The following is a 20,234-nucleotide window of genomic DNA, read 5'->3' as shown; positions in this document are numbered from 1 at the left end:
GCTATGAATGCAGGGCATAAGGCTCTGAAGTTCATTCCTTTACCCACTATACTCTACTGGCATATACAACACAAGATTCAATACGTAACAGTCAAAAGCAGTACATATTATATTTACCCAACACTTAAGCATTTGCTGCATTTTGAAAAACTCACGTAAGGATAAATCAAAAAACTACACAACCTTCATTCTTTTCCAAATTAGTAAGTGGAAAAGAGACAACACAGAAAAGCTGGACAACTTACTGAGCACATAGAACAAATAAATGGCAAGTTGACTGGTTCCTGGGAAGCTGGGAAGCGTTTAAAAAAAAAAAAGATTTTATTAACTTATTTAATTACTTGATTTTTAAGTAATTTTAAGTAAATCCATCTGGAATTTTTAAAAAATCTAAACACAGCATGTGAAAAACATAAAAGTAATTTGCTGTTCTTTCAAACACCTTACTTGTTCGTAAATTCCAATCACAGGGTCTAAAACTGCAGATATTGGCCGAGAATCTTTTTTTAAATTATTACATTTCTCATTAGAGGAAGACAAAAGAGAGCAAGATGCCACAAAAAACTTCGGTAAAGCATGGCCCAAGGTTTTCCAAGTCAATATTGCACTGTTGAACATGTGCAGGCTTTTGAATTCAACTTGTAATAAATTAAAAGTAAAATATGCACACAGGTGTTGCCATGACAACAGTTACATAATAATATACCAGACTGATAAATTCTCTGTCGCTCTCGACCCGCAAGAACGACCCGTAGGCGAGGTGAGTGGCAAACTTCTTTATTCACAATCTTCAGCCGGGGACCCCCCCCAGTCTAAGACCCCCAAGTATATCTCCACCAAGTGCGAACTATATCCAATCAGAGTATACCACGACTAACAAAACTACCAATCAGAAGGACTATCTATGTGCACGCATCGTGCTCGTGAGCACGTACGTGACTCCATAGGTTTTCTTTGTTCTACAGATCATGCGCCTTTCCCTTGACTCCTGGTATCTATCAAACGTCACCCGCGAATGCACTCACAGTCCTTGGGTTAATCTCTCACTCCTCCCACTCTTCAGGCCTCGCTTAGTACGTGACTCCCTGCTCCTGCTGCATGGCTCTCCACAATTCTCAATGTTTTAAAAGACTAAATTGTTATCTAGACATCAAGTTGAGGGGTAAAAAACACAAGAAAGGGGTGGCCAGGTGGTTCAATCCGTTAAGTGTCAGACTCTTGGTTTCGGCTCAGGTCATAATCTCAGGCTCCAGAGTTCAAGACCCCAAGTCAGTCTCCACGCATAGCAGTGGAGACTGACTTAGGGCTCCCTCTCTCCTTCTTCCCCTCCCTACCCTCTCTCTAGAAAAATAAATAAATAAATAAACACAAACAAAAAAATGTAAAAAAAACAAAAGGCCAGGAAAACATGTCATACGTCATACGTCTACTGCATGGAAAACATGGAATAAACCGACAATATACTGTGAACTGTTCAAGAAACACAGGTTGAAAAGAAGCATTCTGTATCTTGAGTTCAAGTCCTGAATTAATGCTCCATGAATTTTAAGGTACACTCCCCAGGAAAATTCTGATTCACTGGATCTTAAGATGGGATCTGAGACTAAAGTCTCTAAGAAACTCCCAGGTGATGCTGTAAATAGGCCATACTTAGAGCAAGACTCTAAGTAACTTGAATATTGGTCATAAAATTAGCCACCTGGCCTACAACTATAGTGGCATCTAGGATCCAAAAAATAAGTGTCAATACAGTTTCTCCCTAGTGCAGGGGGAAAAAAAAAAAGGAAGGTGAGGAGATCGAGGAAGAAGCAGGGGGATACTTGTCATATTCCAACAGTGCTAACAACCACATAATATCACCTGCCCCAGCCTAGTAGCTTTTGAGGTCAGATAGAATGCAAACTCCAAAAAAGAAAGGAATTTTGTCTTGTTTTGTTTTATAGTTTGGTTTGGTTTACTGCAGAATCTTTAGGGCTTAGCATACATTAGCTACTCAATAAACACAATGAATGAGTGAACGGGCAGTATATACAAACACAACCCATACCCATGTCCTAACCTAGAAATGTCTGAGAAGAGACTGTTTTTCTATAAATAGTCGTGGGCAGCCACAGTTTGATACAAACAGCTGGCCCATTCAGTTTACTCCATTTCCTCGCCCCCCCGCCAAAAAACCCCCAAAATTCTCCAGACCCAAACTTTCCACTTTTATGCCTAGGTTTCCTGCACCGTTAGGTTAACAACTCTTTAGCACTTTGAAAACAATGAAAAAAGTTGAAAGCACAGGGAAAAGAATTCAGAAAAGGCTAAAAAATCAAAATAAAAAAAAAACTCGGGAAGTGGGAAGAGGAGGAGATGGGCAAATAGTTCAAGTGAAGGAACACTTAGGTTGTCAGGAGTTCCACGTTCTTACCTATGATGGTGGCAGGGTTTGGGTTCGGGATTTTATTAGTTTTGTTACTGTCCAGGGTCACTGGTGGAGGAGTACTTGGCTGAGGAAACAGACTAAACAGGGAGCAAGCTCTCAAGCCCACCTTCAGCTGCTTTGGGGATTCAAGCTTCGGCCTTACTTCCCCTTTCCCAGAGTTTCCCCGCGCGTTGGGAAAAACGCCGCCGCCGCCCAAACACAAGATGATCTGAGCGGCCTCACCCTCTGCTGAGGCCAAAACCAGGACTTAAGATGGCGGCGAAACACTGAGGGAACAGGAGAGCGCGAGGAATCTGCCCCTAAAAAAAATGGCCTCCGCCCATTTTTCAAAGAGAGCCCAAAATAAAAATGGCGCCCAAGGCCGGCAATTCAGAGACTAGGAGCGCCGTGAATATGATTGGCTTATAACAAATCACGGTTACCCATAGTGCTACACGGCGGAGATGATCGAGAGAAAAGAAAAATAAAAGCTAACGTTTCTGTGGTTCAGAGCACCTTGATACCGGAAAATTACAAGCACAAGAATCGGGTTATAAAGAAGGTCAGAAAGCAAAGGTGGCTTTCATAATGCCGGATAAACTTTAAAATAGAAATACACAGTTTCCTCCGTAATTCTTTTGAATGCTACAGAAAAACAAAAGTTTTGTCCCGGAACTAAGAAGCAGGATGGGTAGACACCGCCAAAATTATCTATTTTGTGAAACGAAAGAGCTGGAGGACTCCCGACCTCCTCAAAAACCCCCATAGGAAAGGCTATGGGCAAAAGCTCTGTGAAAGCGACCAGCTCTCATTTGCGCATGTCCACTTTCCAACCCGATCCAGGGACGTAGTGATGAGCCATTCCTTTTCTCCTGGTTTTGGAAGCAGATGTAAAAGAGGGCGGGGAAATAGCGCCAAAAAATTAAAAAAAAAAAAAAAAAAGAATCAGGCGCCTTGTGATTGGTCAAATCTGGGAGGACAGTGTGTTGCGGGGAACCGTTAACTACTTTGTCATTCAGTCAAAAATAGTTCCGAAGTGCGTGCCATAAGGCGGATACTGTACCCTAACACATCCAGTTGATGTTATATAAATTCTTTAGTTTCAACTACTTTGCAGAGACTGACGCCGAATAAGCTCCGCCCCCGGCTCTTTCCGGTCTCTGGCAAACGCTTTCCGGGCTGAGATCCTCACTAAAACCCGGAAAAGCGGATTTTCGGCAGCGCCGGAGCCAAGCACAGCACTGCGCATGCTCTGTCTCCAGGCGCGGTGCGCCAAGTTGCCAGGACCCGCTGCGGCGGCTGCGTGTGGTTCGGCCTCTGGGGCTAGCTGGTGGCGGCGGCCTAGGGAGGCTCAGCGGCTGGTGGGCAGGTGAGAGCGCTGGAACCTCAGGTGGAAAAACCTGTTTTCTGCCTGGCCGATGAGAGGGGAGGTGGGCTTGTTGGTGCCCCCTGGCCCCTCTCCGAAAGGTCACTGATATCTTCGCTTGAAGGATATTTGGGGGCGGGGACAAAGAGGAGGCTGGCCCTTTAGAAAACTAGACACCTTCCCGTAACATAGCCATAGGCAGTACATGTTTGGTAACGGAAGGAATGTGGATGGCGAGGAGGTTTTCCAGTCGTGTGGGTAGTTCCAGGTGCAGGCCCTCCTCCCTCTCCCGTCTGCGCGGCCACACCGTGGAGGAGCTGGAAAAGGTGTTCCCCGTGAAAGCACCGTCTGCACCTGCGCTGCCACCTGCTAGCTGGAACCTGTGATGCGTCGGTCCCTCCTTCAAGGAAGAGGGCACTGTGCGCCCGTGTCAGTCTGGGGGGGCCAGGGCCACTCTCTGACGTGGAACTGGACGTCAGAACTGTTGTACAGCCTGGTTGGTGGCCACCGTGTGAAAGCAGAAGCAGGACTCACAGGACTTTTGACGTTGTGGGGATGAAAATCTTTTTGAGATGAAAAACTCCTGGGTCTATATTCATCTTTTTCTCGAATAGGACCATGTCCAGATACTGTAGCTGTTACAGGGGCTCTCAATTCATTCGCTAACTTGGTCAATTTATATTTATATTCATATATATAATTTATATTTATATTTCTTCTTTCTTTCTTTCTGAGCGGAGTTAGCGGATACAGCAGTGACCAAGACAGACCTAGTCCCTAACCACATGGGGCCTATATTCTAGTGATGGAAGAAGAAACAAGAAACAAGTACCCTGATAATGAACAAGGTGCTTCCAGATTATCCTAGGTTGGGTTCCATGGAAAGTGGACTCTGAGGAGGAGAATTGAGGGCAGGACGTTTATTAGGAAGGACTGGTTTGGATCTTACCAAGGAATAAAGGAGGAATTGGCAGATAGAAAAAGTTAAAATGCAGTGCAGTCCCTAGGGAACTCTGGTGCTAGTTTGTCCCTTCAGAGGTGTCCCAAGTTGGAGGGAAGGGCCAGACCTTTATACCTGGACAGTCATTGGATGCCTGTTGTCCTGAAAAGAAGGCCTGACTTCTGCTCTTTTCAGCCATGTCAGTCCTGGAAGGAGACTTGACAACTGAGGGCTGTCTCAGCAGTCCCAAGAGCTAGGGAAATAAGCCCTTTATTCTTAAGGGGGATCAAGGTGGCACATCACAGCATTCACCCAGAACAGGAGGGCTTTGAAGGTAATGGTGGGATGTGTTAGGGAATAATGGGGGTGGGAGAGGGAAGAAACTGTAGACTGGGTGCTCAGAGAAAGTCTCTGGGTAGAACATCTGAACTAAGTTGAAGCACAAGAATGAGCCACCCTGTGTAAGACAGGGCGAGGAAGATGCTCCACTTTTTGTTATGTACTGAGAATATAATGGAGAAACAAAACAAATGGCTGCTACCTTCTGTTACAGTGGGTGGCTGTTACTGGCTTTAATACATACTGACTCCTGCTATAACTAAAGATGGAGTACGTAAAAATAGATGGAGACTAACAGAGGAAGATAGAGGAGAAACTGAGAAGTCCAGAAGTTTTGAAAAACTAGTCAACTTTGTGAAGACTTTAAATCTCTACAGTTTTTTTTTTTTTTTTTGCTCATATACAGCATTTAATCATGCTTTATTTGGATTTTGCCTTTCTCTTCTCAAGCTTGTATTCTCTTTGAGGACAGGAACCATGCCTTATTCATCTTAATTGTTCCACAATGCCCGCCCACCCCCACCAGCCTATTGTCCTGCTAGCACCTAACAGAGACTAAGTAAACATTTGAATAGAATCAATCTCACTCGTATTTGGAATGAAAATTGATAAGCCCTAAATATATATTTAACCGAAACACTGTTTTGGGATCTGTCTTTACAATATTCCTCAGTTTTATAAATTATAACCCAATATTAGTTGAAATATTAGATGATAATACACAATTGCTTTGGTCAGACAGGAATCTCCAGAAGTGCCTGTTTCTATTAATTTGTATTAATACAAAGATAATATACTTAATAGATGCTATATATTGAGTGCCTCCCACAAACTGGACACTGTACCAAGCAATAAATACATAAGTATATACATAGTGATCTTCATAACATAGCTGATATTACAGATTATTAAATTGAGGCAGCAGAGAAGTGATTTGCCCAAAGTTATAATTAATTTTTTTTGGATACAGTTGGGATTCCCATCATTACTTAATGCCTTTGCTGTTAAGTAACAAACATGCTCACTCTCCCTCTCTCTTCAATCTTTTAAAAAAAGTAAACATTTCTTGGGGCGCCTGGGTGGCTCAGTGGGTTAAAGCCTCTGCCTTCGGCTCAGGTCATGATCTCAGGGTCCTGGGATCGAGCCCCACATCGGGCTCTCTGCTTAGCGGGGAGCCTGCTTCCTCCTCTCTCTCTGCTTGCTTGTGCTCTCTCTTTCTCAAATAACTGAATAAATAAAATCTTTAAAAAAGAAAAAAAAAAAAGTAAACATTTCTGAATATATAGTCCACTAGGACTCTATGAAACTGTTACCAAAGAAACAAATTACTCACCCTGTTTTTGTTGCTTTGCTCTGAGTTTTCCCTGTTTCCTTCACAATTAGCTTTCCTGGCTATCAATGTAGGAGTTTACCTTTCCTGTAACTGGAATCTGATTACAGATTCAGCCCCCTCTAGTCAAAATAACCCCCAAGGGCGCCTGAGTGGCTCAGTGGGTTAACACCTCTGCCTTCGGCTCGGGTCATGATCCCAGCGTCCTGGGATCCAGTCCCACATGGGGCTCTCTGCTGAGCAGGGAGCCTGCTTCCCCCTCTCTCTCCGCCTGCCTCTCTCCCTACTTGTGATCTCTATCAAATAAATAAAATCTTTTAAAAAAAAATAAAATAACCCCCGAGATCTCAGAAGCTCTTACATGAGAATCGGGGTATTTTTACTCACATCGAGACTAACAAACTGCCCAGGGAAGCAGGCCTCCTTTATTCATTCCAGTCCTCTCCTGTTCTTGCTATACTTTAGGCTGGCTCTATTCCTTTTGAAATAACCAAAACAAGAGTAATAGCTAATAATCACTTGAGTCCAGACTAAGTGCCAGGTATTGTGCTAACTTCACAGCAACCCCGTGATATGAAGTCATTATTACGCTCATTTTACAGATGATAAAACTGAGTGACAGCGAGGTTAAGAGACTCATCCAAAGTCACAGCTAGTTGTGAGGTGCTGAGGTTGAGATTGAAAGCTCAGGCAGTAGGATTCCACAGTTCATAATCCCCTTCATAACACCACATGACAGTGCATTCTTAAATAAAATGACTGGCTCTGCTTTACCTTTTGAAAACTACTAACCAGGAACTAGATCCTGGTGGGCCTCTTGTGCTATATAAAGAAATTTTAGATTTCTTCCTCTAATAAAAATATCACGAATGGGGGCACCTGGGTGGATCAATGGGTTAAAGCCTCTGCCTTCGGCTCATGTTATGATCCCAAGGTCCTGGGATCAAGCCCTGCATTGGGCTCTGCTTAGCAGGGAGCCTGCTTCCCCCTCTCTCTGTCTCTGCCTGCCTCTCTGCCTACTTGTGATCTCTGTCTGTCAAATAAATAAATACAATCTTTAAAATATATATATATATATTTAAAAATATATATATATATTTAAAAATATATAACGAACAGCTTTTAAGCAAAGCATAATCCAAACCAGATTTGGTTTTGCAAGATGGCTGTTAAGTGGGTGGAGTATATTTAATGCAGAGCAAACCAGAGCAGTGGTTCTCAAACTTTAACTTAGAAAACACAGATTACTGGACCCCACCTTAGAGTTTCTGATTTGGTAGGTCAGAGGCAACCCGAGAATTTGTATTTCTCATTCGTTGATGATGCTAGGGCTACTGGTGAGGGGACCACACTTCGAGAGCCCCTCGGATTATAAGCAAGGACGTCATCTGAAGTGATAAGGATCTGGACCGTGACTGTGGGGAGAGGTTATGTGAAATTATCATGTCAAATGGCAGGGCTGGGGGACTGATTTGAAGAGGAATACAAAGAAAAGGGCAGAAACCACTATATTCTGACTTCTGAATTGAAAGGCTTAGTAGTTTTTTTTTTTTAACTGAAACTATAAATAATAAATAAATAGAGGTAGAACAGCAGTTTGGGAATGAAAGAGGATTCATATGTATACGAAATGAGTTCAGACTGTGGGTACAGATAGAGGTGAACCATAGCAGTTGGACACATGGTTTGAAGATAGAACCGTCCTGAATGGATGTACTGTAACAGAAGCTTTGGATGTGAATGAGACCACCCAGGGATGGAACACGGGAAGCCACCGACCAAGGACAGATCTTTGGTAAGGGTGAAGAGGTGGATGGAAACCGAGGGACCATTAAAGGAGACTGACAAGGAACAAACCAGAGTCTCAAGTACTTAAGGGAGTTTCAGGAACACAACAGAATGCTTCAGAGATCAAGTAAAGGGAGAGATCCGTGATCGTCACAGTCAGAGCAGTTGCCATGGAAGGTAGAACAAAAGCAGATTAGCAGAGTTTGAAAATGGAGGTAGGAGGTGACTCTAGGAAAAGATTTGTTTTTTGAAAGGGCAGTGGCTGGGAAAAGTGTAGCAGCTGGAAGGGAGACAGGGAAAGGGCAGTTGCTTTAGGAAACTTGTTTTGGTGCTTTTCAGTAGGGAAAAATGGTCAGGAGGAAGAAGACCCATTATAAATAGTGGGAGGTGGGAAATGTAAGAGAGGGATAATGGAGTTAGAACCCTGCAGAGACAGCAGGGAAGGAGGCTAAGATGAGAACTGAGATTGACGGGTGTTTACATGTGAGACGGAAGTCAAGGGTGCTAATGCCTGATAGCCACCGTTTCTTCTGGCCATTAGCTTAGTTGCAGAAACAGAGGTGAAGAGTAAAACAGAGCTCTTGAAAAGTGATGAAGATAGAAATCACCTTTTTAGGGATTCAGAGCTAATTAGGGGTACATAGTCACTGCTCTAGCACCAACGGGCCAATTAACTGCACATTTAATATGAAACAAGCTGGCTTTCAGCATGATACCCACTCCATTTCCCCCACCAACCTCAGCATCAAATGGCAGCCAGGTGTAAAAACAAGGAATGGAAAGGTTGTAGTGTTGTTTTATAGAGTTTATACTTAATTAAGTGTACTTAAAAGAGAATGCATCTAAATATACTTAATTTAAGTATAAACTCAATAAACAACACTACAACCTTTCTGGTTATTCACAGCCTGCAGTAAGCTAATTTTCTCATCCTCATTAGTCCCTAATCACTCATTCACTGTTCACATTTTGGACTGCCGACATTTAGTAAAGCGCCCATATACAATTAGTGATGCTTTCAGTATATTACTTACTCATAAAGACGTTGAGTTCACAGAAATGGGGGAGGTAGCAGAGACTATAAACTACTTATACATAACTATGTTGACCTTCATGTGTTCTTGACTACTCCTGACCAGCTGTGCTGTCAGCATTATAGCTACTGGGTATAGGTCAAGCTGACCTTGAGGCAGTGGGGAGGGAAATGTGGTAGGATTTTGCCAAATGGAAACTTTAGAACTCAGGTATGATCCATTCAGTTCAACAGCCCAACAATAATGTATTTGATTGTGTGTGTTTTTACAAGATGAAAATTCAGCAAAACTGTGTTATATTAGGTGATAAAGATAGAAGATGGGAAAAAAGGAAACTGGTGATCTCTCTAGTATGCCAATCAGCTGAATAAGCATGAAGACCGTACACAGACCTTCTAATGTGTACACAAAAAGTGCCAGCATTTGAACTGCCATATTAAAAACTTCGGATATTTTTAGCGTCAGAGATTGGAGTTCAGAAATGAAGAATTCTCAAGCATCTAAGCCAACATTGTCATAAAAGAAAAGGCATTATATAGATCCAGTAAACTTCATCACAGTCACAGTCACAAGATCTGGGATAATTGATTGTGTAATATTCTGTCTAATGTCCTCTTCACATTTAAATTATATTTAGGGAAGTTTTTAAAAATTAATATTTTTCAAATACTTTGTTTTTGAGCAGAGCAATAATGGAAACCTGAAAAGAATCTACCTTACATTATGTCCAAAAGACCAGCAGATGGCGCCTTGCAAGCCCAGTAGGCAAAATGATAACCTTTTCTAGAATATTTCCTGCATCCAGGTTGTTGTAGGCTTAATTTAGTAATGGCCAATAACAAAACTTGGTGATTTTAATTGACATGATGCTACATGGGCAGAATAAACTGATAGCTAGAGCTAGGCTGTTTAGGATTTTGTAGGAAGCCTACCTGTCTTTCTGTCCTTTGCCTTACAGACCAGTCCTGTCACCTAGAAACCTTCACTTAGCTTGCAATATAACAAGCCGCAGCAAACCTGTGAGAGGTCTCAGTGGTAGAAACTGAAGAGATAATAATTTCTGTAATACAAAATAGGGGGAGGGAAAGTTGCTACTTCAGACACAGTAATACCTTGACTTTAAACAATATTTGTGGTGTGAAGTAATATATCTCAGTGTTTTCCTTTCTTAGCCTTGATATTTATGTGCACTCGGGAGATTACAGTTATTTTATTAAGGTGGAAATACAGCAAGCTTCTCCCCATTCTGTTCATTAACTCTTATTATTCATTCTGTATATGGAACTAAGCTGAAGAAACTGAACTAAAATTAGTGCAGCTAATCTCAACTATTAGTAGGTCACAGATTTGTATGTGGAGGATACAGACTAATTTTGGACAAGTTGACACAAGACCACTGTTAACCTCTTACATACCTGACATGAGAATCAGAAGAACATGCCAGGCTTAATACATTAGGATAGGTGACCTCAGTGACTCTTAAAAGTGTGCACAATGTACTCAGAATGTTCTTATCCATTATCATGCGCTGGAAATTCTGATTAACTCTACTGCCAAAGCTGGGTCACTAATTCTTGACTCTGGAAAATAGCCTAAAAGAATACCAGCCAAGACTTTAAGGACTCCAAAATCCAAGCTGAATGCTAGTTAACTGACAATAATCTTGGAATCAATCATTTAGTGTTTCCTCATTTATAAAGTGGCCTCATAAAACTGCTATGAAAACAAAAAGATAAAAAATGTGAAGCCTTTCGAATAATGCAGGGTACGTATTTTTGAAAGGAGTATATGAAAGCTAAATCTGTGTTAAGATTGTCTCTAAATGGGATGCCTGGATAGCTCAATTGGCTGAGCCTCTGCCTTTGGCTCAAGTCGTGATCCCAGCGACCTGGGATTGGGTCCCACATTGAGCTCCTTGCTCAGCAGGGAGCCTGCTTCTCTCTCTGACTGCTGCTCCCCCTGCTCATGCACTCTGACAAATAAAATCTTTAAAAAATAAATAGTTTGTCTCTAAACATGTTTTAAACTTAACAGAAGGCACTTCAATGAATAAAACTATAAACGCTGTTTTACTTGACCTAAACTTAGTAATTTTGTAACTCTTCCTTTCTCTCATCTTTCCAAGAGTTCCATACCTTCTTTGTTTCTTTAGGAGTGCATTTAAAGAAGATTCAGAGAAGATAAGAAAAAGGCAGTTGCAGGTACCAAAGGGGTAAAGGACGAGGAAAAATCATTATGTTCTTGTTTCTGTTGCTGCTTTACTCCAAGCACACTTGAAAAGCTCAGTGAATAAATAACAAAGACTAATTTATTTTTAGGGATCAACCTGTTACTGCTCATCAAACCTGATCATTCTGAGTGCATTCTTGTTTTGTTTCAGACTCAGGAATCTCTGGTGTCAGTAAATAGTTCCCATCTCATTTGGAATGACTTGCCAAGTGTTTTGAGGGAAGGACCATCTCAAGGTAAGTTGTATTTAGCTTAATTTCCCAAATTGAATTTCAGTATTCCTTATGTTCGGCACCACGAACCTTTGTAAAAGTCAAGGTTTTAAAAACAACTTGTAAATTCATTTGGAAAATGAGTTAATGAAGAAATGTGGTAATTCTTTATATTATCCTGAGAAGCAGCATTTAGAGACTGTAAGCAAGGACTCTGGAATATTTACAAGAATATTTGTAGCCATAGCATATTTAGCAATAAAATTAACGTTGAAACAAATCTCAAATTTCTATCAGAGAGCCATCCAAATCAGCTTATCTCCATATAATAAACTACGCAGCTATCAAAAATGATAATGAAGATTTCTGTTCTTGGGGGAAGAAAAAATTATAAAACAGCAAGTAAATTGTCACATTTTTGTCAAAACCAAAAGGATGCCAGACATTTTTAGCATTCTTATCCTTATTCTATATTTTCTAACTTTAAAAAGCAAACTTATATTATATTAGAAATAGCAGGATGATGATTTTCATTTTGAAAAAAAAAAAAGTCCCACAGAAGAATTGAGAAAAGGTGTTAAAATTGTATCCCCAAAATATGTTTGGTTGTATTTTAAAGATCCATAAGAAGATATGAACAAAATAAGGAACACATTACCTCATTACTACATGGAATGTTAAATTTCAAAGCTATGCTGTCTTTTTCTTAAAACTAATAATGAGCCTTATTTAGTAAAGTCTAATGTGTCTTGTTCTGGGAAGTTGGTTGTTCAGGTAATAATCGGATACATGTGATGTGCTAGAAAACTATTAAATCAAAGAGATTAAAGTTACTGTACCATTTTAAAAGATTGCTAGTTCCATCTGGCATGATGGAGATGGGCTATTATACATATAATGTGGTAGTGTTTTTATGTGGATTAAATGTGAAAACTCTAGAAGTATTTTTCAAAGTAAAAAGCTTTATCATCCTGATCCTGATCATTTTCCAAGCATCTCAGAGTACAACAGAATAATCAATGGAAAATAGTTACCTACCTCCCACTCCCATTAGCCAAATCAATATATGAGACATAGAGAATTTGAGGAAATGGGGATATGTACGTGTTGCGTAAACATTAAAGCAATTAATCATTAGATCAGTCTACATCATTTACTAACCAGAAAGTCTGTTACGGGGCCTCAGTAATAATGGCCAATAATGAGTTTTCAACCAAAACAGGTAATTCCCATATTTAACCAAGCCCAAATGTAGAAAAAGATGTATAGCTCCTTAAGTCATCCTAATGGAAACAAATAATAGGCTGTTAAACACAATGTAAATAAAATGGAATGCCTCCCTTGTCCTTAACTCTTAGACGACCCAAAGAGTCAGCTAACTTGATGCTAACTCTCTTTTCTATAAGCTGTTTCCCTAAAAGTTTTGTAATTGAGGGAAAAGCTGACAAATACAGAATTAGGTTAGTGATAATGGAGGAGTAAACTGTGAAAAGAAGAGATGCCATCCATTAAAAGTAATGTGAATTGGGGTGCCGGGATGGCTCAGTCATTAAGCAGCGTCTTGCCTTCAGCTCAGTATGTGATCCCAGGATCTTGGGATCTAGCCTCACATCAAGCTTCCTGATCAGGGGGAAGCCTACTTCCCCCTCTCCAACTCTCCCTGCTGTGTTCCCTCTCTCACTGATTCTCTCTGTCAAATAAATAAATAAAATCTTTTAAAAAGAAGTAATATGGCTTGATAACTTCATGTTGAGAGTGTCAGAGGTGTTGGAGTCACCTTAAGTATTGATAAGACCAAATACGAATGACAGTATCTTTGAAACCTTTAATTGAAGATATTTTGTGGACAAAACATCACATGAGTCAACACAAGCCAGTTAACTGGTACAGCCCCTGTCCTTCTGTCTCTGTGAAATAATCCTTACTATAGTTCTTCCCTCATTACTTCCAAATCACCCAGGGTTTTACTGTATCCTCAAATCTCAAAAGCATTTTGTACAGTGGGCTTCAAAATGAAATTTAATGATACAGTTAATTGTGATTGGCTTTCTCCAAAGATAGAACATAAGTATGTCAATAAGAGGTATGGTCCCTAAAGGTTGCAAAAAGTACATAGGATACAAGAGGACTTTAGAACCAGAAAGAGGGGGCACCTGGGTGGCTCAGTGGGTTAAAGCCTCTGTCTTCAGCTCAGGTCATGATCCCAGGGTCCTGGGATCGAGCCTCACATCGGGCTCTCTGCTCAGCGGGGAACCTGCTTCCCTTCCTCTCTCTCTGCCTGCGTCTCTGCCTACTTGTGATCTCTGTCTGTCAAATAAATAAATAAAATCTTTTTAACTAATTAATTAATTAATTAATTCTAGAACCGGAAAGAGGCAGGACACCTGGGTGGCTCAGTTTCTTAAGCGGCTGCCTTTGGCTCAGGTCATGACCCCAGGCTCCTGGGATTGAGTCCCATACCGGCCTCCCTCCTCAGCAGGGAGTCTGCTTCTCCCTCTGCCACTCCCTCTGTTTATGTGCCCTCTGACAAATAAATTCTTTAAAAAAAAAAAAAAAAACCCACACAGGAAAAAGGCATAAAATACTTTGTTACAAAGTAGACCATTGGTTTTTTTCCATCTAGTAGTGTAAGTTTTACAACAAAGTCCTTATAAAATGTGAATTTGGACACTGGGTTAAATGGTTTCTATTGCTAGAAATGATATATGTACAAAGAAATGACTCTAAATTTTGTTTTCTTTTGTTTTTTTTGAAGATTTGTTTATTTAGAGAGCATGTTTGAGAGCAGGTGGTGGGGCACAGGGAGGGAGAAAGAGAATCCCAAGCAGACTCCCCACTGAGCAGGGAGCCCCATACAGTGTTCAATCTCATGACCCTGAGATGATAACCTGAGTCGAAATCAAGAGTCGGATGCTGAACCAACTGAACCACCTATGTGCCCCCATTTATTTTTAATATATGTAGAACACTGAGATAGTTAAGGTGTTTAACTCATTAGCAGTATATTTTAATCTTGACTTAAAGGGGAAAGAATAAGTAAATTCTGTTTAGACAGTTTTCTAGTGACAGTCATACAGTTATTGTAACGTAAATGATTACATGATATTGAAACTCATATATATGCAATTGAACCTAATTCTTAGTATATTCCATAGATGATGGAACAGTTTGTACTGTCTTTCTGTGCTCAGAAAGGAACTTTAAAAATGAGCACATTCATAGCATCACAAGTCTATAAGCTAATCACTAAAGCCTAATGAGCATCCCTTAAATTAAAAAGTATAATTAGTCTTTAGAGGTTGTCTAGACTCGAGTTCCCAAACCCAACAGATCATCAAAACCAGATCATCATGCTTTCCAAACCAAAGACCAAGGACAGGAATCTTTTTTTTTTTTTTTTTTTTAAGATTCCATTTATTCATTTGACAGATATCACAAGTAGGCAGAGAGAGAGAGAGGAGGAAGCAGGCTCCCCGCCAAGCAGAGAGCCCAATGTGGGGCTTGATCCCAGGACTCTGGGATCACGACCCGAGCCGAAGGCAGAGGCCTCAACCCACTGAGCCACTCAGGTGCCCCAAGGAATCTTTTTAAATACAACCTACCTTTGAAAGTACTGGCAGGTTACTACCCCCAATTTCTCTGTGTAAACTGGGTAAAGAGTAAACCCTGTAGGGTAGAGTTATTAGTAGTAAAGGTAAACACTAAAATCCTGTGCTTCAGGACATAAATTGAAATGGCATTAATTCCTCCTAACCCAGAGTCCATTCCAGTATTCAGTTGGAATCCATGTATGACTGTCCCAATCTCAGTTGAAATACCGTCACTTACATGTGTCGGAATACAAAATCTAAATTCTTAGTGCATACTTAAGGATTACCATTTGATTCTTCTGTTAAAATTCTGACTAAATGTATTTTTTAAGTCTAATTTTACTGTGGCTCAGAGAATGTATAATTAATTATATAAAGAAAATGACATCTATGCCTGAGGATTTCCAAAGACTTATATAGCTTTTCTAGCTGGTGATTTGGCTCCTTTAACAATTTTCAACTAAAAGTTTGTATTGCTTTATAAGTTTCTCAAGGCTGAACTTCCCGCTATCCCTTTGAGCCTATAACATATCCTTTTTTGTTAATTAATATTACACTATATTGTACCCAAAAATGTTTTTCATTAGAGTGCAATATTCTACTTGTGACAGTTCACAGATGTAACTTGAGGGAGTTGTTTTTTGTTCTTACCTTCTTTGCCTATTGGCCTTTTCCTAGGTGCACTGAAGCTAAAGTACTATGAGCTTTCAGAACTTTTGGAGCAACTATAAAGTTCTGATTGTTATGATACCCTTAGTTGGATTCATACATTTGGGATGGCATAGAATCAAGAGCAGCCCTGTTTTCCAAATGCCCAACAAGGACAACGTCTCTGTGCCAGATAGTCCAGCATTCGAATATCCTAAGAAGAATCACACCGAAGGGAAATAGCAGGCTTGGAATCTTCAGGTAAGCTCAGTTTAATCTGGTCAACCAAATGGCATGTTCCAACAATGGGAAATACAGTCTTTAAAAAGTACAGAGGTGCTTGGGTGGCTCAGTCAGTTACGTGTCTGCCTTTGGCTCAGGTCATGATTCCAGGGACCTGTGATTGAGTCCCACATTGGGCTCCCTGCGCAGCCCGTAGCCTGCTTCTCCCTCTCCCTGATGCTCCCTCCACTTTTGCTCACGCTTTCTTTCTCTCTCTGACAAACAAGCAAAATCTTTAAAAAAAAAATTAAAAACATTAAAAATTAGAGCTCTGAAAAGAGAAAGCTTAAGTGGTAAATTACCTGTTGTTTTTATGATGACACACTGACACAATATTATTCTGCAGTTTCTTCTAGAAGTTTGTTCCATACAGACCTTGACAGTTGCCTCACAGAGTCGTTTGGATGAAAGGAGGACAGTCAGTCCATTACTTGCCCTGTCCTTTTCACTAACAGTGTCACCAGGATCATGAGTGTGTCCAAAAGAGCAGTTGTCTACTTGCCAGAAATCCATCCCAGAGCATACAAATCTGTAACTTGCAGAAGTTCTCTCCTTTGTTATTACTGTTCTGTTTCTTCCAAGGCAAATAAAACTAACTATATCTATTTAGTATCTATTTTTTTTAATCTTTTTTTTTTTTTTTTTTACTTACTTATTTGAGAGAGAGAGACAGTGAGCATGAGCAGGGGGAGGCGGAGATAGAGAAGCCTCCAGCAGACTCTCCACTGAGCAGGGAGCCCCACACCTGGCCCAGTCCCTGAGATCATGACCTGAGCCGAAGGCAGACATAATCGACTGAGCCACCCAGGCACCCCTAGTATCTAACATTTTACCTTCAAAATAATTTACTTTTGAGAGTCACTGAAATAAGAGATTATAGTTATATTATTCAGGATTATAATCCCTTAACTACAATTCCAAAATCCAGAAATTTCCAAAATCCAAATAGTTTTGTCATAACTCCTTTGGTAGCAAAACTTGACCTTAACACACAAGGAGGTTTGCAGTCTTTTTTCCACTCAATATGGATATTTAGTTTCACTGCAGAAATACTGTTGAGTTTAATTATGAGTGTTATATTTATATTTGTTATGGGTATTAAACAGTGTATTTTGATTGTGGGTGCTAGACACTATATTATTTTTCTAAAATCCCAGAAGTTCTGAATTATGAAACTCATCTGCCCCCAGATAGAGAACTGTGGCCCTATAATTGTGGAGCATTTTCTATCTTAATATATCATTTTGACCTTATGTTGAGTAATAATGTGCTTCAAACTTTGGCATAAGGTAGGTCATTTTAGGGTCTGCTTCTTACAGAAGGAAGACCTCAGTAAGATTTTCCTCATTCTTAAGAGGTCTATGATTTTTACTTATAAAATTATGATATAATTTCTGATTATATTATTTTAAATCAAGATTTTATTTTTAAATGCTCTTAAAGAGAAAGGGAAGAGCATGGCTCAGAGTATTAGACAATCATTTAATAATAAAAACCCAGACAGTAAAATATCAGAAGCTCAATAACTTAAAAGAGTAACCTTAAAACATTCTATGTAAGATTTTGTTTATAAAGGGAGTCTTAGTGCACATGAGCAGGGAGTTAGAGTTTATTAGATGCTTAATTTTTATCCATGAGCTTTTCTAACTGTAATGATATCATTAGAGAGCGTGTGTATGTAGAGAGGAGAGAGAATACATTTATAGTGTGATATATATTTATACATATATATATATAGTATGCATATTACTTATGACATCATTTTTTTCCCTTTAATTCTTCTCATAAGAGTTTGAAGCCCTGCTATAGCCAAACTTTGGGGGTGGGGGGAGAAAGTAGTTTCTCCTTCTGTGAAAAGAAATACAAGGAATATTATTGAGGTATTCTTAGAGGAAAAGTAGAGAAGAGAAAGCATCTTTCTAAAACTTTAAGGTAAAAATAGAGATTTTAGATGTCAGTGCTGCAGTATTTAGAAGTCTTAGAGTGACCAACACTGCCAATCAAGCAAGCAGAAATAGATATTAGAACAACTTTGGGGTGAGCAAATGTTACAACTGGATTTAGAGTGAGTTAAACACGATTCTACCAAAAGAATGTACTATTTTTTTGTCCTTTAATATTTTTCAATTTTTACTTTTTTTTAAAGCTTTATTTATTTGTTTTAGAAAGAAAGAGGGTACAAGCATGGGAAGAGGGAGGCAAGCAGACTCCCTGCTGACCGTGTAGCCCGACATGGGGCTCAACCCCAGGACCCCAAGATATGACCTGAGCTGAAATCAAGTCAGATGCTTAATTAACTGAACCACTCCATAGTTTTTACTTTTTATTATGGAAAATTGCAAACATACTCCAAAATAAAGAGAGGATAGTATATTCAACTCTCCAGTATCCATCACCCAGCTTTAACACTTAACATTTTGCCCATCTTCTTTTATGTATCCTTCCTATCCTTTGATTATTGCAATATCTTAAAGCAAATCCCAGGCTTCAGTGTGTATCTTTAACATTAAAGATAAATACACACACAGCCACAAATGCATTATCACACTGAAAAAAACTAATGGTAACTTCTTACTACCATTGGATACCCAGAGCCATGTTCATATTTCCAAATTTGTCTTTAGAAAAATCTTTACAAGTGCTTTATTGAAACTGGGATCCAAACAAGGTCCACACATTGCATTTTAAAGATCCATCTCTTTTCAACCACTATATAACTACTACATTTCTTCTTTTTGAATGTCCCACATTCTGAATTTGGTTGGTTGAGTCCTCATTTTGTCACTGAACAAGTTTCTCACTCTCCCATATCTCCTGTCATCTGGTAGTTAGATCAGAAAATCTGCTTTGATTTACTTTATTTTTTTCCTCTTGAAAAAGAATACTTCACGTATGTGCTATGGTATACATCCTAGTGAATCACATTGTTTCACATTTAATGTCTGATCCACTTTCAGTGTTGCTAAGATTGAAGTGCATTATCAGTCTGATCTCACCATTATAAAATCTATTACAGAATTTATTTATGATCCGGCACCTGAGTGGCTCAGTCAGTTAAGTGTCTGACTTGATTTTGACTCAGGTCATGATCTCGGAGTCGTGGGATTGAGCAGTGTGACAAGCTCTGTGATGGGCATGGAACCTGCTTGGGACTCTCTCTCTCCCTTTGGCCCTCCTACCTCTCTAAAGAAATTATTTAAGATCATTGTTTTAATCTAGTCATTGGAAAACTTTTTTCTATGTATGACCAGATAGTAAATATTTTACACTTTGGAGACCATAGAGCCTCTATTTCAACTACTCAGCTTTCTGTTGTAACACAAAAGCATTCATATATAATACAAAAGTATGAGCCAATAAGACTTCATTTACAAAAGTAGGCAGTGGCCGGGGTGCCTGGGTGGTTCAGTGAGTTAAGCCTCTACCTTTGGCTCAGGTCATGATCTCATGGTCCTAGTATTGAACCCTGTGTCGGGCTCTCTGCTAAGTGGGGAGACTGCTTCCCCCCTCTCTCTATGCCTGCCTCTCTGCCTACTTGTGATCTCTCCGTCAGATAAAAATAAAATATTTAAAGAAAAAAAATAGACAGTGGGCAAGATGTGGCCCTAATGTGGCAAGATGGGCTCTAATTTGCCTACCACCATAAAGGTCCAATCCATCCTTTCCTTAGAGGTTGCAAAATGATGCTGTTCAAATTGCATCATTCCTTCTCCACTTACGAGCTAGAACAACTCCCCTCATCAGCTATTCATTTATCCCTCAAAGTGCATTTATCAGGAAAAGCAAGATAACTGCTTTATTTTCTCCCAGTTTTTATAAAAGTGAGTTAGTGCCCTAACAGCAATGAGGGTTTTGGGGTTTAATGACAATATGAATTCATGAGTCTGCAAATTATTTGAATTATCTCAAGGTATTACTATCAGTATTTTCAAGACTCAAATTGTACCGTTTTGGATGCCCTCCAAGTTGACTCCTGTTTCTGTTTTTTTCCTGTGGTCTTTGATATGACCCAAGTATATTTAATGGCCAAAAACTCCTCAGTTCATCTTGTGTATTTCTTGCCTCAGAC

The 20,234-nt window shown here is 39.8% G+C and overlaps 1 protein-coding gene and 1 long non-coding RNA gene across 5 annotated transcripts in view; one reads left to right on the top strand and one right to left on the bottom strand.

Annotated features, from left to right (window-relative positions):
* Nucleotides 1-2,738, bottom strand: part of SLX4IP (SLX4 interacting protein) — a 193,066-nt gene extending 190,328 nt beyond the window's left edge. Inside the window, 2 exon segments of the mRNA XM_032351417.1 lie at nt 246-292; nt 2,414-2,738. Of these exon segments, the coding sequence (XP_032207308.1) occupies nt 246-254 (9 nt within the window). The 5' untranslated portion in view covers nt 255-292; nt 2,414-2,738.
* Nucleotides 2,739-2,871: 133 nt separating this feature from the next.
* Nucleotides 2,872-11,606, top strand: LOC116595261. 4 transcript variants are annotated; one of them, XR_004287585.1, is made up of 3 exons: nt 2,872-2,969; nt 3,525-3,776; nt 11,585-11,606. It is a non-coding gene; the product is annotated as an uncharacterized LOC116595261 (long non-coding RNA). The 4 variants fall into 4 exon arrangements; XR_004287586.1 differs by having other exon boundaries at nt 2,898-2,969; nt 3,508-3,776; XR_004287588.1 differs by having other exon boundaries at nt 2,965-2,983.
* Nucleotides 11,607-20,234: the final 8,628 nt, after the last annotated feature.

Source organism: Mustela erminea, chromosome 7 (genome assembly GCF_009829155.1).
Source record: "Mustela erminea isolate mMusErm1 chromosome 7, mMusErm1.Pri, whole genome shotgun sequence".
NCBI classification, from domain to species: Eukaryota; Metazoa; Chordata; class Mammalia; order Carnivora; family Mustelidae; genus Mustela; species Mustela erminea.
Note: the sequence above shows the minus strand (reverse complement) of the source record. Positions and strands in the feature narration are given on the sequence as shown.